The sequence below is a fragment of the Lissotriton vulgaris genome, chromosome 6 (assembly GCF_964263255.1).
Source record: "Lissotriton vulgaris chromosome 6, aLisVul1.2, whole genome shotgun sequence".
NCBI lineage: Eukaryota > Metazoa > Chordata > Amphibia > Caudata > Salamandridae > Lissotriton > Lissotriton vulgaris.
In genome coordinates, this window is record NC_141694.1 from 1,705,118,222 (window position 1) to 1,705,137,140 (window position 18,919).

Below are 18,919 nucleotides of genomic sequence, written 5' to 3' on the forward strand. Positions count from 1 at the left end.
CACTCACCCACCTGCTACAACCACCCCACACTCCGCAATCACATACATAAATAACCTCCCATCACACATCAGCCGACCCCACACTCCCACCCCGGTGACACCCACTCATTATACTCCCACCCATCCTCTCCCCCCTGACATCATAGACCACGCCCACAACCCCTCTAACCTAGTTCAGCACCAGATCGACACACATAGCGACAAATCCCACACCCTGTCCCCCCCCTCTCTCAGTCCCCACTTCTACACGCTAACTAACCATACAGAGCACACCACATCTACTACCGTATCCCCCCCGCCCCACGACAGGACCATCTCCAACCTCGACTCCCCCCCCACTCTCAGCCCTCACTTCCCTTCAGGCTCCCCTTTCACCACCATCATACACTCCACTTCCACCCCGCTCCCTCCGCCTGCCATGAATCCCCGCCTCCACGCCCCCAATCTCCTTCATACTTCATCCACTCCCATCGCCCCCTTACCCTCTCAACCTAACACCAACCCTAACGACAACACGGAGCCCTGCATGAACACTAACCCTCCCCCCCACCCGCACGCTAAGTCCCAGGTCAGCCACCCAACCATGACTTCCACCCCCAGCACTAATACTCACCCCACGCTAGACAAGATTATGTCCTTCCTCCTACAACTCAAAGAAGAAATTCACACCATCAAGGATGACATGCACATCATCAAAGAGCTGATCACCACACCCCCTAGACTCGCCTCACCCACCACCATCTCCCCTCTCAACATGCTCCCCTCCCGTCCGGACGACGCTCCTAAGCCATGTCCCACGCACCGGACCGCGATCCATGCCCACAATCGCAACAAGCACAACCGCCACATTCACTGGACCGCGATCCCCTCCCACAATCGCAACAACCGCCCCCTTCGTTCATGCAACTCCCACTCGGACCTCGACACTCTCTCCCTCCTCCGCTCCTACGACCAAGCTCCCCTAAACCTCACAACGGCTCCGCACCTCCCCATCCCCACAATACACTCAAACCCCCGTAGATCCTCCACTCTCAACAACAGAATATCCGTCCCTAATAACCTTAGAAAAGTCCCCCTCTCTCTAGCACCCTCTTCCTCTCCAGACACACCCCGTCTCAAATGCACTCTCATAAACTGCAGATCGGCTTCTAAACACTCCGCCGCCATCGCTGATCTCATCCTCAGATTGGACCTTGACCTAATCATCCTGACTGAAACCTGGTTAACCGAATCCTCTACACCTATAATGGACATTCTGGTCCCCCCTAACTACCACATCATTAGGCTTGACAGGTCTGGCAAGATAGGTGGCGGAATCGCATGCATATACAGGAACAGCCTTTCTGTTCTGAAAGTCCCCATGCCGTCCCTACCCTCTCCAACTTCCTACGAATACATCTGCCTCGATATCATCAGTGATGGCAAACCGATTTGCTCTCTCCATAGCATTTACCACCCTCCCAGAGACCACCTCACCTTTGCCCAGCAAATGATGGACCTGATTTCAACCAACGCAGGACGACAGCTCACCCAAATATACCTGGGCGACTTCAACCTCCATTGGAACGATCTTAACGATGCGGTGGTAAATAGTCTTAAAAGCTTCCTCAGCGCCCTGGACCTCACACAATTATGCAACAGCCCGACCCACGTGAAAGGCTCCATCCTCGACCTCATCATCGCCAAAGAGGGCGCTATTCAACTTGAGGCTATTCAACCCTGTGACTGGTCAGACCATCATATTGTTACATTTCACATCAATGAAAAAGTCAAACTCAACTCTGTTCAACCCACCAGACCTAAAGTTTGGAAAAGAGACCTGAAAAGACTCAACCCATTATCCTTACCTCAGAACAGTCGCGACCTCCTACTCCCCCCTACTGGCGTTACAGATGTCCAATCTCTGACTGACCACTATCTTAGTGCAGTTACCTCAATAATTGATGAGGCTGCTCCCATGCAGCTAAAAAGAGTCCCCGCTAAAATCTCCAAACCATGGTACGACGGGAGTCTCAATGAAGATAGACGAGCCATGAGACTGGCAGAGCGCACCTGGAGGACAGCTCCCTCTGCACTACACCTAAAAACCCTGAAGACAAAGAGAAACTCCTACTTCAGGAAAATAAAACGCTCGAAAGCAAACTTCTTCAGCCTCCAGCTTGACCAAGCAAAAAACCGCCCTAGAAAACTGTTTGAGTTAATCAGAACACAAGTCAAGGAACAACCCCAACCTCTCAGTACCGTGCACGAAGCACCCTCATGTGATGACTTCGCCACTTTCTTTACCCAAAAAACTGACAACATAAAGAATGACCTCCGCGCGGACGCAAGACTCCACAGCACTCTCAATTACATAACACCCACCAAACCTAAAAACAATGCAACTTGGTCAACCTTTGAAACCTACTCCGAAGAAGAAATAGGCAAACTGCTCAGCACCTTGAAACCTTCCAATCACCTCTCGGATCCCCTCCCTGCCAACGCTGTCAAAGATTTCATCCCACTGCTCCTTCCCCTCTGGACTAAAATCATCAACAGCTCGCTCCAAGAAGGAACGTTCCCTGACTCCCTCAAAATTGGACAAGTCACACCTTTGCTAAAGAAACCTACTGCCGACCCATCCGACTTAAACAACTACCGTCCCATTACCAATATTCCCACTCTCGCCAAATTACTGGAAAAATGCGCTCAACTACAACTGACTAAACATATCGACCAATTTGATCTCCTCAACCCGCATCAATCAGGGTTCCGTGCAGGACACAGCACTGAATCAGCTATGACGCACATAATTGACGACGCCCTTCAAATTCTAGATCAAGGTGATACCTGCCTCCTCATCCTGCTTGATCTCTCTTCAGCATTCGACACTGTCAAACACGAGAAGTTACTCGAGCTTCTGAGCACAAGAATGGGTCTTTCTGGGACTGTTCTCAAGTGGTTCACCTCCTTTTTACACAACAGGTCACAGAAATTCAAGAGTAACAACCGGATGTCCTCTCCAATACCTGTATCGTTAGGCGTCCCACAAGGATCTTCCCTATCACCAACCCTGTTCAACCTAGTTATGGAACCTCTCACCACCTTGCTCCGAGCATCCAATGTACTCTTTCACATGTACGCAGATGACACCCAACTATATCTCAAATTACAATCCCCCAACGACATTTTACTACTGAACTCTACGATCAGAAGCACTCAATCCTGGCTTGCAGATAATCATCTCAAACTCAATGCGCTGAAAACAGAATTCCTGCTGATCTCACCCCCGGCGAAGATCCCCATCACGCAAACCTGGCTTAAACAGTTAACTGCACTCAATGTCCAACCCATCATAGTGGACTCAGCGAAATCTTTAGGCATAACCCTTGACTCCAACCTTAACATGCAACATCATATCAGCAAGGCTACTAGGGGAGCGAACTTCCAAATCAATACACTGAGGAAGCTTAAACCCTTCCTGCCAGCCAAAGACTTCCAAACTGCAGTACAAGCTCTAGTTATCCCTCGAATTGAATACGGCAGCATCGCACTTTGCGGTCTCCCGTTAATCAGCACTGCACCCCTAAGAGCCTCTCTAAACGCTGCAGCCAGACTCATCACTGGATCAAAAAAACACTCTCACATCACCCCTGATCTGAAAACACTGGACTGGCTGCCTTTTGAAGCCAGAATACATCTGAAAATCGCCTGCATGACACACAAGGCTCTACACCTGAGCTCCCCCAGATACCTCACTCAGAAGCTGTCAATCTCTGGCGGCTCTAGAATCACTAGAGGCACAGACAACCTTCTGCTAAAACCTCGAAGATTCCGGAAGGTAAAAACATATAAACGCTCTTTCTCAGGAATGGCACCCAGGATCTGGAACTCACTCCCCCCTGAAACCAGGCTCATCTCCTCCTTCACTCTTTTTAAGAAAGAAGTAAAAGCCATTTTTATGGCCAAATACACTTGACCGATTAGCGTGGTTTTCGGAAAGACCCTACTCCGACCTGTATTACTTTGCTCGAACTCTATGCATGTATGATCATGTATGATTATGTATCTCACCTGAATTATTGTTGCTACTACCATCTACGCACACATTTAAATCGCTGTTCGAACTTTATGACTATGTATCTCACCTGTATTATCGATGCTACTGACTATCTATGCACACATTTAACTGTTATATTTGTATTATTGATGTGTTGTTCTACCTATGGGTAACCCCAATCTCTTGCTGGCATTATCGATGCTACTGACTATCTATGCACACATTTAACTGTTATATTTGTACTATTGATGTGTTGTTCTACCTATGGGTAACCCCAATCTCTTGCTGGCATTATCGATGCTACTGACTATCTATGCACACATTTAACTGTTATATTTGTATTATTGATGTGTTCTACCTATGCGTAACCCCAATCTCTTGCTGGCATTCCCAGCCGTGTAAAGCGCTCTGATATCTGCAAAGATCATGTTCGCGCTATATAAAACTTTCAAATAAATAAATAAAATAAATAAATGTATCAAATTGCTGTCACATTGTTTATTTTGAGGATTACACATCATTGACCTTTCTTTCTGGTCCAACAGTTCACTGCGAGTGAGCTGGCCTCGAACTCTAGACAGTCAATATGCAGAGCACGCTCTTGTTTGGACCATTTCCCTCCACAGCATACCCCCAACCTATGCCACTAGCATCAGATTTTATCACTAGGTCCGGTTGGGATCTGAAGATGGTGCAGCTCTTCCATGCCTCCATGTGGTCTAGCCACCATTGGAGATCTGGTTTCACCTCGTCTGACTGGGGGACACCCTTTCAGAGGTGGAATATCTTTAACTATTGTAGGGCTAGATAATGAAGGGGGCCGGGAAAGCTAGCCTGAATGGTTGAGAGGAGGCCTACCAACCTGGCTATCTGTCTGAGGGAAGTATAACTGTTGGCCACCATGCAAATAGCTCATGTCTGATCTAGCTATCTTCCGTGATGGAAGTCTCAGAGTGACTCGGACTGAATCCACTACAAAGCCCAGAAAAACAAGGTATTGCGTTGGGGATGAGATTTCTCGTTGATGAGAAACCGTAAGGATTGGAGTAGGAAAACTGTCAACTGGAAGTGCGCTGTCCTTGTCTATGGCATTGGTCTATGAGAAGTTTATCATCCAAGTAGGCAATGAGTCGGATGCCCCTTGCCATGAGATGTTCCAAGGCGTGTTTGAGAAAGCGCAGAAGATAGCTTGAATGGACGTATTGTGAATTTGAATGTTTGTTGACACCAGTGGAACTGCAGGAATCTCTGGTGAGGCGGGAAGATCGGAACCGTGAGATACGCACTCTTAAGGTCCAGGCGTAGCAGGCAGTCGTTGGGGACGAGCTCTCAGAGAAGATGAATACCCTCCATTTTAAAGTGGAGGAAAACCAACCACTCATTGAATTGCTTGAGGTTTTTGATGGGTCTTTGACCCCCATTGTGCTTATCCTCCACGAACAAGTTGCTGATAAACCCGTAGGGGTGATTGTGTACGGGCCTATGGCACCTTTTGGAGATAAGACTCTGAATTGACCAAGGAGGCCTTCTCGTCAGAGAATCATAATGGGGGAGGAAGATGTGGTTGGACAGGGGTCCATAAAATCCTGTCCTGCACCCCTGGATAGTGTGCACGACCCAAGTGTTGGATGCTAGGGATCTTCAGTTGTGGGCAAACCCTGCCAACCTGCCCCCCAGTCTTACATGGGAGTAAAGGGATTACGCTTGTTGTGAGGGGAGCCCTGGGAATGGCCGCCCCTGTGCCAGGGATATCCTCGGGCTGGGTAGTAGGCCAGAGTATGATCTGGTCTGCGTTTAGCGGCTTGGCCCCAAAATGAAGACTAGTGTTGAAAGCATGTGGCCAAGTACCCTCTCCCACAACCGGCCTGGGCGAAAACCTGGGATTTAAATATTTTGTTGATGGATGACTGGGCCTTATTGAAGGAATTGAATGTAGCCATAAATTAGCTCAGTTCCTTAACAAAAGGATCACCAAAGAGTCCTCTGGAGCCATTGGGCCGGCCTCAGAGGTGTTTAGATCCCCCAGTTTTTAGTAGATTCATTTGAGCAGAGATCTCCACTGCTCAGTGGAAAGGGCACAATTGATATCTGAAAGAGACACGTTAGTGATAGATTCCTTACCTTAGAATATCCCCAGGCGTCAGACTGGATCCGGAAACTTTTGCGTAGCAGTACCCTTGCGCGTCGGTAGGCGTCGTCTGCGGCTCCGCGTCCGTCGTGGGCGCCGTGATGACGTCGTCGGAGTATATAGACGCCGCCTCCGCGTGCTGACGTCAGTTCTTCTTTTTTCCGCGCCAGCCAGCGCAGATCTGGAAAGAGCAGTACTCTAGTCAATTTTTGACTAAGTTTTGGAGATCTTTTTGATCCTTTTCGAAGCCGACGGTGCCGTAGGGATGCCCGGATTCAAACATTGTGTAGATTGCGACCGCACCATGTCGGTTACGGATCTGCACCGCCAGTGTCTGACGTGTTTGGGCATCGACCACGACGACGAGGCCTACCCCGACTGTCGGGCCCTTTCGAAGAAAGCCAGGCGAGAGCGGTCTCGCAGGCGACTCTAAATCCGGCAGTCGGCTCCGCGCCGAGTGAGGTCCCGGACCCACGGGAGGTCGAGGGACAGGTCGCGGGGACGGAGCCGTCACAGCTCCGGGAGTCGGCACCACTCCTCCGGGTTCAAGTCATCAGGTAAGAAGCACAAGAAGTCGAAGAGACATCATCGCTCTTCCGACTCCCCCCGACGCTCGAGCGATGCGGACGGGGTTTCGGGTGACACCGCCCACGCGGCTCCTCGGGAGTCGCGGGCGTCGCGTCCGGCCCCATACCCGGTGGCCCCTGGGCTGCACGCGACGCCGGAGGAGATTGAGCGTTTCCTCATGGCCATGAGGTCCCTTTCTTGTAATGGCAAATACCCAGGCAGACTTCAAACACAAAAGCTGGCTAAATGGTAAAGATAGAAACATAAATGTGTACCAGATAAAAAGTAATGCAATGGACTGAAATGATATCAAAAATAGTTGAAATTTAATAGATGAATACACTTTTCACATAAAATACATAAAAAAATTCATGTGGCTATTATTTAAATATATGTTAGAAGCACATCATGATACATAAAAAAGGATCTTTTGTTTTCCTTTCTATGAAGAATAGGGCTGTGTGTCACACAGCCCTATTCTTCATAGAAAGGAAAACAAAAGATATTTTTGATATCATTTCAGTCCATTGCATTACTTTTTATCTGGTACACATTTATGTTTCTATCTTTACCATTTAGCCAGCTTTTGTGTTTGAAGTCTGCCTGGGTATTTGCCATTACAAAAAATTGTTTTCCCTGACCCAGGAGTCACATCCATATCAGGGGGTCCTTGTTACCTACATGAGGTCCCTTTCTCCTCCCACGGACTCCATGGCGCCTTCGGGCCCAGCGGATCCGTCTGGGGGCCCTAGTGGGTCGGGGGCTTCGACCCCGGCGCCGTCGGGTGCTTTGGCCCCGACGCTGTCGATGCCTTCGGGCTCGGCGCCGCAAGGCCCCACGATCCCGACACCGCCGGTGCCCTCTGGCCCGGCGCCGCAGGGTTCAGCGGCTCCGGCGCCGCGCCGGTGCCTTCGGGCCCGGCGCCGCAGGGAGCTGCTGGGCCCTCTTCGGACGATGGATTGTCTCTGGTGGACCTTACGACCCCCCCCTCCCCCCCCCCCGGCGTCGGTCCGCAGGGTGTCACCCCCGGCGCCGTCCTCGGGCGGCGCCGTCCCCGATGCCTCCTTCACTTCGGTTCCGATGTCGGAGCGGTGCCGCTGGGCGTCGCATCCGATGCCGGTTGGAGATTTCGTCATCTATGAACCGACCCCATCGTTTTACGACCCTGAGTCTCAGCAGATGGGTGAAGGGGAGGATTGGAAGGGGTCTGAGGACCCTCTGACCAGAGAGTGTCAGTCTAATATGGACTGGACAGGAGACCTTGGGGAAGCCAGTGGCCTGGACACCTCTCCAGACACTGGATTTGTCTCTCCTCCTACCGTGGCTTCGGAGGAGGGAGCTACGTATGGTGTGGTGTTGACGAGGGCGGCTAAGGCCTTGGGCCTTCAGCTCCCTGTCGCGGCCGTGAGGACTAACCTCCTCACAGAGGTCCTTAAACCTCAGTCATGCTCGGCTGAGCCTCTGCTGTCTTTTAATGAGGCCTTGTCCGACGTTCTTCTGGGCACTTGGTCCAGGCCCGCTACGGGTTCGCCCGTAGATAGGAACGTGGCCAGGGCCACCGCCCGGCTCCGGGCAACCCATGTTTCCTGTCCACCCACCCCACCCCCGAGAGCCTGGTCATCCAGGCCTCTAATTCCCAGACCGCATTCCCGACGGCCCCGCCGGATCGGGAATCCAAGAGGTATGAGAACTATGGCAAGAAGATGTTCTCCTCTCTAAGTTTGGGACTGCGGTCTTGCAACACCGCATGCCTCTTGGGCCGCTACACCCACTCTCTGTGGGAGATGGTGGCGGAAGTGCTGCCAGAGTGCCCGTTGGAGGTATGGGCCAAACTCGGCCAAGCCCTTGTGGAAGGCCGAGATGCAGCCAAATATTCCATTAGGTGTGGGCTGGATACCACCGATTCGCTAGGCAGAGCGATGGTCTGGCTGAGATCCGCCAATTTTTCGGCAGATGTCCAGAACACTCTGATGGACATGCCGTTCGATGGCCGTCGCCTCTTTGGCGACAAAGCGGACCACACGCTTGAGTGCTTTAAGGACTCCAGGGCCACGGCCAAGTCCTTGGGCCTCTCGGCCCCGCCCCAGCAGACAGTTTTGTTTCGCTCCTTTCGTGGCCAAGGAAGGGGTGTCCCCACACGTGCCGCCAGCCACTCGCCGCAGACTGTCGTCCAGCGCGGCGGCGGCCGTGGAAACCGCCGCAGCGGTGGTCGGGGAAACAGGCGAGGTCAGTCCACACCCTCCCCGCGGCATCCGCCTCTAAACCCTCCTAGTCCGTGCTTTTCGGCCCATGGGACGCCAGTGGGAGGCAGGGTTCGCCATCACAACTCTCACTGGCGCACCGTCACTTCGGACAGGTGGGTGCGGCAGATCGTCCGATGGGGCTACTCCCTCCCCTTCGAGACGACTCCTCAAGCCATGCCACCGCAACACCACCGCGTATTGGGGGATCACTTGCGGCTCCTGCAGGAGGAAGTTTCGGCCCTCTTGGCCAAGGGGGCCATCGAGCGCATTCCTGGGCCAGAAGTAGGACGTGGTTGCTACTCCCACTACTTTCTGGTACCCAAGAAGGGCAAAGGGAGCCTACGCCCTATCTTGGATCTGAGGAACGTCAACGGCTTCCTCCGGAAGGAAAAGTTCAAAATGCTGACTCTGGCTCAGGTCTTAGCTGCCCTGGACCCAGGAGACTGGATGGTAGCATTGGACTTGCAGGACGCATATTTCCACATCCCCGTCCTGCCGGCCCACCGGCGTTACCTGCGGTTCACGGTAGGCCATGAGCACTTTCAGTTTACCGTGCTCCCCTTCGGCCTTACCAGCGCCCCACGGGTGTTCACGAAGGTGATGGCGGTGGTCGCAGCTCATCTGCGCAGGTTAGGGGTCTCAGTCTTCCCCCTACCTCGACGACTGGTTGTTGAAGGCGGGCTCGCCCCAGACAGTCGTCAGCCACCTCCAGACTACGGCGGATCTCCTGCACTGGCTGGGATTTTCCATCAATGTGCCAAAGTCACACCTGTGCCCCTCTCAGAAGCTCCTTTTCATCGGAGCAGTTCTCGACTCGGCGCAGTTTCGGGTTTACCTGCCCGAACAGCGGGTTCGGGATATACAGGCTCTGATTCCGATCTTCGGGCCTTTTTTTCCCGAGTTTCGGTCAGGTTGACGCTGCGGCTTCTGGGGCAGATGGCCTCCTGCATCCTTCTGGTGCATCACGCAAGGTGGCGGATGCGGGCTCTGCAGTGGGACCTGAAGTTTCAGTGGGCCCAGCATCAGGGCAACCTGTCCGACCATGTCCTGATCTCGGAGGGCACTGCGAGACAGCTGCAGTGGTGGTTCACGTACCGCGATTGGGTCAACGGCAGATCCCTCTCCCTTCCCCAACCGGAGCACGTAGTTGTGACGGACGCGTCCCTCCAGGGCTGGGGAGGCCACTTGGGAGAGGCGGAGATCAGAGGCCTCTGGTCTCCGGCGGAGTCCCGGCTCCATATCAACATGTTGGAGCTGCGGGCGATTCGTCTGGCACTGAAGGCATTCCTCCCGTCTGTCCGAGGGAGTGCAGTGCAGGTGTTCACGGACAACACCACCGCCATGTGGTACTGCAACAAACAGGGCCGGGTGGGGTCGTGGACCCTCTGCCAGGAGGCTCTGCGCCTCCGGCAATGGCTGGAACATCAGAGTGACTCTGATGGTTCAACACCTGGCAGGTTCTCTGAACGCCAGGGCGGACGAGCTCGGCTGACGGTGCTCGATGAATCACGAATGGCGTCTGAACTCGGACGTGGCGCAAGGTCTCTTTCTGCAGTGGGGAGAGCCTTGGTTAGATCTATTCGCCACCGAAGAGAACGTGCAATGTCATCAGTTCTGCGCGTTGGAATTTCCAAGGCGGCACTCGCTCGGAGACGCTTTTCGTCGCGAGTGGAGTTGCGGTCTGTTGTACGCCTTTCCGCCTATACCACTTCTGCCCAGAGTGCTGAAGAAGATCAAGCGCGACCGGGTACAAGTCATCCTTGTGGCTCCGGACTGGGCACGAAGGTACTGGTATCCCGAGCTACTCAGTATGTCAGTCGATCCCCCGGTTCGTCTGCCTCTTCAGGAGGACCTTCTGTCGCAGCAGCAGGGGACGGTCCTCCACCCGAACCTGTCCAGTCTCCACCTCCATGCTTGGAGATTGAGCGGCGACAGTTGAGGCCATTTGACTTGCCTCCTGAAGTTTGCAACATCATTCTGCCAGCCAGGCGTCCCTCCACAAAGTCGGTATACGCCTGCAGGTGGAACAGATTGTGGCATGGTGCACAGCAAAGGCTGTGGATCCCCTTAATGCCCCTCTTTCGGAGGTTCTCCTCTTTCTTCTCTCTCTTGCCCAGCAGGGCTCTGCTCTGGGCACTATCAAGGGCTACCTTTCAGCTCTTTCAGCCTTTCTGAGGCTGCCTGACCAACCTTCTTTGTTCAAGTCCCCTATCGTTAATCGATTCCTGAAGGGCATCACTCATACGTTTCCTCCTGTTCCCTTCGTGATGCCTCAGTGGGACTTGAACCTGGTTCTTACATTTCTGATGTGCGCTCCCTTTGAGCCACTTCACAACTGTCCCCTTCGCCTTCTTTCTTTGAAGACTGCCTTCCTGGTAGCCATCACCTCTGCCAGGAGAGTGAGTGAGCTCCAGGCTCTGTCTTGTAAACCTCCCTTCCTTTCAGTCCATCCGGACAAGGCCCTCCTTCCTACCCAAGGTAGTCACGGCCTTCCACATTGGGCAATCTATCACCTTGCCCACTTTCTTTCCGCCTCCGCACCCCTCGAGAGAGGAGGAGAGGCTCCACCGTCTGGACCCGAAACGTGCGCTATCATTCTATTTGAATCGCACACAGCAGTTCCGGGTGGATGATCAACTCTTTGTTGGATACGCGGGCGCTAAGAAAGGAAAAGCGGTGCACAAGAGGACCATCTCTCGGTGGATCATCTTGTGTATCCAGGCGTGTTACTCCTTGCCTAAGAAGGATCCCCCTGTTGGGCTAAGAGCTCATTCCACTCGAGCTACAGCCACTACGACTGCTTTGGGCCGAGGTGTGCCCTTGCTGGACATTTGCCAGGCAGCTACGTGGGCCTCGCTGCACACGTTTGCAAGACATTATTGCCTGGACAGTCAAGTCCGGAGGGATGGCCGCTTTGGCCGTTCCGTCCTCCAGGACTTTCTGGTGTAATATTGGTTCGCAGACCCACCACCACGGGGTTGGTATTGCTGGGGTATCTATTCTAAGGTAAGGAATCTATCACTAACGTGTCTCTTTCAGATGCACAAGTTACTACTTGTGTAACGATATATCTGTAAGAGACATTAGTTAGTGATAGATTCCTTACCGACCCACCCATCCTCCCCGTTCTGCGAACCGATATCTAGGGTTAAGGTCATCCCCTTACAGGGCCCTAGTTTCATGGCACCAGTGTTGGTTTTTGTCATGGCTCTGCGCTTCTGGCGCGGAAAAGCTGTGGCTAAAAACTGACGTCGGCACGCGGAGGCGGCGTCTATATACTCCGACGTCATCATGGCGCCCACGACGCCGATGACGGACGCGGAGCCGCAGATGACGCCTACCGACGCGCAAGGGTACTGCTACGCAAAAGTTTCCGGATCCAGTCTGACGCCTGGGGATATTCTAAGGTAAGGAATCTATCACTAACTAATGTCTCTTACAGATATATCGTTACACAAGTAGTAACTTGTGCGCCTAGGAATATGATTGCCCTTTGAGTCCAACTCGAAAAGATATCTGGGGAAATGAGGGACCCGGAGGTTTATTGCGTCCTCCGCCATAACCAGTCTTTGTGATGGGGCCTTCTATGTCAAGGAGCTTGTCTTGACAGACCTTCCAAGAGCGGTCATTGCCCTTCTTAGGGTCCCATATGTACTTGCCCAGGAATGTTGTCATTCAGGGACCTATTTTGGGAGTTAAGGCTACTTTGCCCTTCTGTGATGGACAAGGGCACTTTGCCGTAAAGCATTCATGGATCTCCTTGTCAACAGATTTGCTCAGCCTTCCCATCACATATATGGTACTTTATCCTCAGGCGCCCAGTCAGACGACCGTGGATATATTAAGTCCCCTAGGTTGAGCAAGTCTGAGTCTATGTCTAGTGTGCTCAGTGCTGTCTAGTGTGCTCAGTGTTGTCGTTGAACGGCTTAGAATCTGAAGAGGGATTCCGAGATCTGTCTGGCTCTACATCCTGATGTGAGCCAGTCGGGGAGATGCTGCCTGCATTTCGGGGTGGGAGGTTCACCAGGATGCTTTACTGGCAGTGCATGTAATTTACACACTCCAGGCAAGCTGTGGGCCATGGTAAGTAGTCAGCAGATTGCGTTGAGTCCAATCGATGCACTAAAAGTGGAATAGCTTATACCCTAAATCAGTGGTTCTTAAAGTTTTGACTTCTGTGGACCACCACTTAATCTTTATTTGAACCCAGGGATCCCCATTAATTCTTTATTGGAATCAGGGGACCCCTAATTAGTCCTAACTAGAAGCCGACAACCCCCAGTGAGTGATTACTGAAAGCCTGTGACCACGGCCTAGCTTTTTTCAATGATTCAAACCTTAAAACAATGCACAAAAAATCAAGGAGCAAGCATTCATCAAACAAATACACAGTTAATATATTCACAAACAAATATTAAAAAATTAAAATGTTGGTGGGTAGGTTGGAGCTTTCTAAATTCAGCTGAGGGCACACATCATCTGTACTGTATTCTGTTTGATGCACTGTCCCCTGGAATCAGACTGAGGATACCAACTTAATTTTTAGCCTCCAATTTCAAATTCCTTCACATTTTACACAAAGTTGTAATTGTTTTTTTTTTACATTTAACTTCTTTATTTATATACACTTTATTAATCTGCTAGCATTATTCAATTTCCTTAGCCGTCACAGACCACCTGAGTAGGTTGTCCAGGGGTCCCCAGACCTCAAGTTAAGAACCTCTGCCCTAAATACAATGAGGTTTAGTGCTCATATGCCTACTGGAAATGTGGTAGCCCATTTAAAATAAAAATCTATAGTATAAATAAAAAACGTTAGTGGAACTCTTCTACCATATTGCATGTTGTAGAATACCATTTATGATTCATTGAGTTGATTACAAGACACAACATTGAATGGCTGGAAAGTATGGGCTCTTCACTCCTTTCAGTTCACAGTGCTGATGGGCAAAGAAGCATACAGTTCAATTAGAAATGTGAAGCCCCTCAAACTATGGAAATCACCTTCTTTCACTAGAGTGTTTTAGTGGGAGTGCATGATGTCCCCTCACAGGCAGAACCAAGAAAGCAAACGAGGAAGACATGGTCACCTGACATTTACACTGTTTATTTATTTTCCTTCCATTTTCATAATATTTACCAGAGGTTCATTTGCAATTTTTTATATATTATATGTTTTGTTCTTTTCCTTCTAAATGGTTAAATACTGAGGTAATGCACCTCATTCCTTAGGTACATTGCGTGGGCTCAGGAAAACCTTGTGGTCATTCCCTGGCAGTACTTTTTCAGCTTATGTGACTCATTCAACTATTTTTTCCAGTCCCTGGAGTTAAATTGAGCTGGAAGAAATGAAGTAACTCTAGTCAGAACCACCCTTCTATTAGCCCCCACATTCTCTTTCAAGTTCTGTTTCACGGCCCAAAGAAGAGAATCGCTAACTTATTCCACATTTATACTTTCAGATGTTTTGGGCGGGCAACAATTCAATTTGCCTGAAAAGATGCTAATTACCAAGACAACTTTGAAAAATACATGTCTTCCCAAGAGCAGACTAGTTCATTTATTGGTGACAGAAATTTTGAGACACCTTTGCCTGAGGTTTGTATGGAGTTAGAACCTTTTCTGGACAGCTTCAGCAGTCTACCTAATACCACATGCAGCTTCTCCGGATACCTAGTCAGTTGTCTCCGGATACCTGGAGTCAGTTGGGAGTCAGTTGTCTCCTGCAGCAGGGGTTCCCTTCTTTGGAGAAGTATGGTAGCTTGTTGTTCAACTTGTGGTTGCTCTGCCAAAGACTAGTTGGCTAGTTTACTCGTCTTTTGCCTTGCAACAAAAGTGGTTTGAAGCTGCATCTTTTTTGAAAGCTTGGACTTAAGCTGCAATTTTGTCTTGTATTGCAGGCATTTGTCAATGCCGTAGTACGAGCTATGTTGAAATCTCTGATGTAATAAAGTAGGATGACTGATTAACTGTTCTCTGCCTTGTACTTGGCCAAAAAGATCAAAATGGCATGTTTTATTAATTTCTTTAATTATGTTTTATTTATAATGCAGCTTGAAAAAAAGCGAGAATGGGAAATGATGTGCAGAGTTAAACCAGATGTTGTCAAAGATAGAGAAAATGAAAGAAATCTTCAGAAAGTTGCCACAAGGTAAGGTTAAGTGTGTGACAACCACTTCAACCATCTGCCCCACACACATACATACAAGAGTAAGGTATTTATACATGCTGACTGTTTTCCTAGTTTTTAGTTTAAAGATGGATGGTTGGGCTAACTGCAGTGTTTTACAAACACAGGCCCTCATTTATAGTGCTGCAGTTATCCCATGTGTTCATATCGTCCCAGACTAAATCCATTAACCAACTTAGCCGTTTCGCCTCTTTCAGCTTTCAGCTTTCCAGTTTAGAATGGGGGATAACATGCAGAACTGGTGTCCCTGCACTTTAATTCTGTATTTGTTCTAACTTGCATTCCTGTCACCAGTTATTACTTGGAAAAAGATTCACTGGATGGATAAAATCCGAGGTGTACAGCATAACTCCAAATACAGGGTTGGAGGGACGTTGGGGGTAAAAGATCTGTGCTCCCGAACAAAGTGTGTCTTTGGAACTTGGAATGTATGTCGTATAATTAATATAGTAAGATGTAAGATGAAGTATGCACTTCATTCCAGCCCTTCCTTTGAGACCACTGCCACTACACATGCATACATGAATAAATGAAGGGACGTGTATAGGACAACTGCACTATCGTAATTGCCTCAAAGATCTTTATTTCTGAAAGAAGAGCAGATTTGGAAATTAGTTCTCTGGTTGAGGAGGTTGTTCGTCCTAATGTGAAGGATCAGATGTTGAGATAACAGATAAGAGATAAGGTGAAATTAGAACAAGCATTGGAAATGCAATAGGGCTCGCATTAGGAAAGTTTGAGCTATTGGTCTTATAAATGAATTTTTTTTATTTATGTGTTTTTTTTTAAATAGCTAAATTAATAGCTTTGTCATTTACAATGACAATAGTAATAACTTTTGCAAATGTGACAGCTATAGCATTTGTAATGCAACATGTTTTGTATTTACGTGACTTAGATATATTGATATTACAAATAACAATGGCTTTTAATTTTTTTAAATAATTAATACTTAATGTATTTAATTTGTAATGGCAGTAGCTTAAACTTTTGTAAATAACTTTTGTGAAGATTATGTTCAGTGTTTTTTATTGTAACGAAAATCCGAGAACAGAAGTGAAATATTAACATCTTTTTGTGATTTGTAATAAAGCGTGAAAGCTTGAAAACAACTTGAAACATTGAAAGAACCTATTTGAACCAGTGATGCTGTGGTTGCGCTGAGTGATGCTGTGGTTGCGCTGAGTGATGCTGTGGTTGCGCTGAGTGATGCTGTGGTTGCGCTGAGTGATGCTGTGGTTGCGCTGAGTGATGCTGTGGTTGCGCTGAGTGATGCTGTGATGGCGGCGAGTGGTGTGTGCATCGGTTGAGCTTAGTGGGTGCATTGGTGGAGCTGCTTGGTGGGTGCATTGGTGGAGCTTAGTTAGAGCATCGGTGGAGCTGTGTGGTGGGTGCATCGGTGGAGCTGTGTGGTGGGTGCATCGGTGGAGCTGTGTGGTGGGTGCCTCGGTGGAGCTGTGTGGTGGGTGCCTCGGCGGAGCTGTGTGGTGGGTGCATCGGCGGAGCTGTGTGGTGGGTGCATCGGCGGAGCTGTGTGGTGGGTGCATCGGCGGAGCTGTGTGGTGGGTGCATCGGCGGAGCTGTGTGGTGGGTGCATCGGCGGAGCTGTGTGGTGGGTGCATCGGCGGAGCTGTGTGGTGGGTGCATCGGCGGAGCTGTGTGGTGGGTGCATCGGCGGAGCTGTGTGGTGGGTGCATCGGCGGAGCTGTGTGGTGGGTGCATCGGCGGAGCTGTGTGGTGGGTGCATCGGTGGAGCTGTGTGCTGGGTGCATCGGTGGAGCTGTGTGCTGGGTGCATCGGTGGAGCTGTGTGGTGGGTGCCTTGGTGGAGCTGTATGGTGGGTGCCTCGGTGGAGCTGTGTGGTGGGTGCATCGGTGAAGCTGTGTGGTGGGTGCATCGGTGGAGCTGTGTGGTGGGTGCATCGGTGGAGCTGTGTGGTGGGTGCATTGGTGGAGCTGTGTCGGTGGAGCTGTGTGGTGGGTGCATCGGTGGAGCTGGGTGGTGGGTGCATCGGTGGAGCTGTGTGTTGGCTGCATCGGTGGAGCTGTGTGTTGGCTGCATCGGTGGAGCTGTGTGTTGGCTGCATCGGTGGAGCTGTGTGGTGGGTGCATCGGTGGAGCTGTGTGGTGGGTGCATCGGTGGAGCTGTGTGGTGGGTGCATCGGTGGAGCTGTGTGGTGGGTGCATCGGTGGAGCTGTGTGGTGGGTGCATCGGTGGAGCTGTGTGGTGGGTGCATCGGTGGAGCTGTGTGGTGGGTGCATCGGTGGAGCTGTGTGGTGGGTGCCTCGGCGGAGCTGTGTGGTGGGTGCCTCGGCGGAGCTGTGTGGTGGGTGCCTCGGCGGAGCTGTGTGGTGGGTGCCTCGGCGGAGCTGTGTGGTGGGTGCCTCGGCGGAGCTGTGTGGTGGGTGCCTCGGCGGAGCTGTGTGGTGGGTGCCTCGGCGGAGCTGTGTGGTGGGTGCCTCGGCGGAGCTGTGTGGTGGGTGCCTCGGCGGAGCTGTGTGGTGGGTGCATCGTGGAGCTGTGTGGTGGGTGCATCGTGGAGCTGTGTGGTGGGTGCATCTGTGTAGCTGTGTGGTGGGTGCATCTGTGTAGCTGTGTGGTGGGTGCATCTGTGGAGCTGTGTGGTCGGTGCCTCGGTGGAGCTGTGTGGTGGGTGCCTCGGTGGAGCTGTGTGGTGGGTGCATCGGTAGAGCTGTGTAGGTGGAGCTGTGTGGTGGGTGCATCGGTGGAGCTGTGTGGTGGGTGCATCGGTGGAGCTGTGTGGTTGGTGCATTGGTGGAGCTGTGTGGTTGGTGCATTGGTGGAGCTGTGTGGTGGGTGCATTGGTGGAGCTGTGCGGTGGGTGCATCGGTGGAGCTGCGTGGTGGGTGCATCGGTGGAGCTGTGTGGTGGGTGCCTCGGTGGAGGTGGGTGCCTCGGTGGAGCTGTGTAGGTGGAGCTGTGTGGTGGGCGCATCGGTGGAGCTGTGTGGTGGGGCTTAGTGGGCGCATTGGTGGAGCAGCGAACGACCTTTTTCGAGCCCTACGAGTATTCAGAAAGAAGGAATGTCAGAAAATCTCCCCGTTTACATCTAAGGCAGGTTTCAAATCGCCAAACCTCGTCCCTTTGCTTTGGGAGGTAGAAACAAGGACCAGTACCACCCTGAACTCCGCAGCACGGTCAAACCATCACCCAGCTCTGAAGTACGATCCTGGAGCAAGGTCATGTGGAGAGCTGCACGGGTTCCATTTTCGAGACGCATGGGCTCCATTTTCGAGCTTGCCAGTGAGCCAGCCCCTACCGTGGAAGTGCTTTCCCTATCTTGAAGAGTATCAGATGTGCAATGACCTGGAAATGAGGAGGGCACGCCCACGGTGAAGTCACTGATGGCAGATAAATATTGTCGTGCTTCCTAGTGGGACAGATCGTGGCATTTATTTTTCATAATAGTGAACACACTGGTTCATGCCGAGATAAGCGGTGCGAGTGGAGTGTTAGTGCTGCGTTGTCTCTTTAAGGGTGGCTTTCCAAAGTGATGTTTGCACCCCATTTTAATCTAGGTTAACAACCTTGCTGTTTTAGTGGCAGCGCCAGTATTTGCAGCAAACCAGAGTCGTAAAAGCAATGACGTGCGGAAGGTGGTGGTGGAGGGGGGGGGGGCAGCCTGGGAAAATGCGATTGTATGAATTGCTTTGCAAACAAAGAACAAGAATTGGCTGCATAGGATTTGGGACAATAAAAAAACTAATGAAAGCGGAGTGTGAGACACGGAC

The 18,919-nt window shown here is 51.0% G+C and overlaps 1 protein-coding gene across 1 annotated transcript in view; it reads left to right on the forward strand.

The window, feature by feature from the left end:
* RRP15 (ribosomal RNA processing 15 homolog) overlaps nucleotides 1-18,919 on the forward strand; it is a 239,079-nt gene that overhangs the window by 91,372 nt on the left and 128,788 nt on the right. Inside the window, exon 3 of the mRNA XM_086927908.1 lies at nucleotides 15,031-15,128. Within this exon, the coding sequence (XP_086784034.1) occupies nucleotides 15,031-15,128 (98 nt within the window). The remainder of the gene's footprint in view (nucleotides 1-15,030; nucleotides 15,129-18,919) is intronic.